The sequence below is a fragment of the Puntigrus tetrazona genome, chromosome 5, assembly GCF_018831695.1.
Source record: "Puntigrus tetrazona isolate hp1 chromosome 5, ASM1883169v1, whole genome shotgun sequence".
Lineage (NCBI taxonomy): Eukaryota > Metazoa > Chordata > Actinopteri > Cypriniformes > Cyprinidae > Puntigrus > Puntigrus tetrazona.
In genome coordinates, this window is record NC_056703.1 from 2,204,184 (window position 1) to 2,205,632 (window position 1,449).

At 33.5% G+C, this 1,449-nt stretch overlaps 1 protein-coding gene across 1 annotated transcript in view; it reads left to right on the plus strand.

Moving 5' to 3' along the window:
• LOC122346081 (collagen alpha-5(IV) chain-like) overlaps positions 1–1,449 on the plus strand; it is a 28,963-nt gene that overhangs the window by 25,601 nt on the left and 1,913 nt on the right. The window contains 5 exon segments of the mRNA XM_043240752.1: positions 245–262; positions 367–420; positions 515–577; positions 689–854; positions 983–1,089. Of these exon segments, the coding sequence (XP_043096687.1) occupies positions 245–262; positions 367–420; positions 515–577; positions 689–854; positions 983–1,089 (408 nt within the window).

Consider the following 1,449-nt stretch of genomic DNA (forward strand, 5'->3'; position numbering starts at 1 on the left):
ACCAAAATCAATTTATTGTGTCCTTGCTGAAAGTAAGCATTAATTAAAAAAAACAAAAAGGATGGCAAACTTTTAAACAGCAGTGTATATTTAGGATATACATAAGACAAATACTTAAAAATGAATATTAAGTGATCAGTTTCAATAAAAATAAAATCACATTGAGGTTGGTAGCATTAGACACTTTTATTTACAAATGATTCTCAAGTGAACTATTCACTTTGTTCATTTCTTCACTCCACAGGGCCTGTTTGGAGAAAAGGTTTGGAACCAATATTTAAATACAGGCTTAAATACACATTGTTCTCTTATCTAGTTTTACTTTCGTAGTTAACATTTGTTGATAATGAAATGTGATTTATTCAGGGTTTAAAAGGATATGCAGGACTTACTGGTCCAAAAGGAAAGAGAGGTCCTCCTGTGAGTTTGACCGTACTGACAGACACCTAAATATGATAAATGTAGACCATGAATGGTGACATTAACGTGCTGACTGTAACTGTCTTTATTTTAGGGTCCACCGGGTCTTCCAGGTCCACCGGGCTTATCTCTGAACATAACAATGACTCAGCTAAAAGTAAGCACCTAATAAGGGATTTGGGAATCCATTCATTGTACGAATAACACATTTTAACACATCAACTGTTGGTTCAAGTGACAGTGCTTTTTGATTTTCTGCACAAATTAGGACATCATGTACCTCTCCGACAAGTCCAACTATCCGCTTATTAAGACCTTGCTAAGCTCCCTACAGGAAGACCTGCGATTCTTTATAGATCCTCCAGATGGCACTAAAGAACATCCAGCCACCACCTGCTTGGAGTTGATGCTCAGTCATTCTAACTTAACCAGTGGTCAGAGTCAATCTTATGAATGTTATTGTTCATTGGTTAATTGGTAATTAAATGTATTATTATGGCCTGTGTGAATACTTATACTTGCTCTTACTGATTTTTATTTAACTAAACTATTCTTGTCTCAGGAATGTATTATATCGACCCAAATCAGGGCAGTCCTGCTGATGCTTTGCTGGTCTATTGTAACTTCGGTGCAGGAGGACAAACATGTTTGCCATCCCTGCAGCCACAGGTAAGTACATTTTTCCTTAGCATTTGATGGGGCCGTAAAAAAACGATGTGATAAAATACCTTAAATTCATACTGAAATTTGAAACTACTGTTTAAACGTCTGAAGTAAGTGACAGGAAATATTTGAAAGGAAAATCTTATGCGCCTTCAGACTGCATTTTCTTCATCAAAGATGTAATATAAACAGTAATATTGTAAAATATAATTAAAGTTTTAAATAGGTGTTTTCTATTTTATTATATATTATTGCTATCAAATTAATTGTCATTAATTGCATACAAAATGAAGAAATTACATAATATATTTGTGTATACTGTGTATATTTTTATGTATATATAAATACAAGTACATGATTGTATAT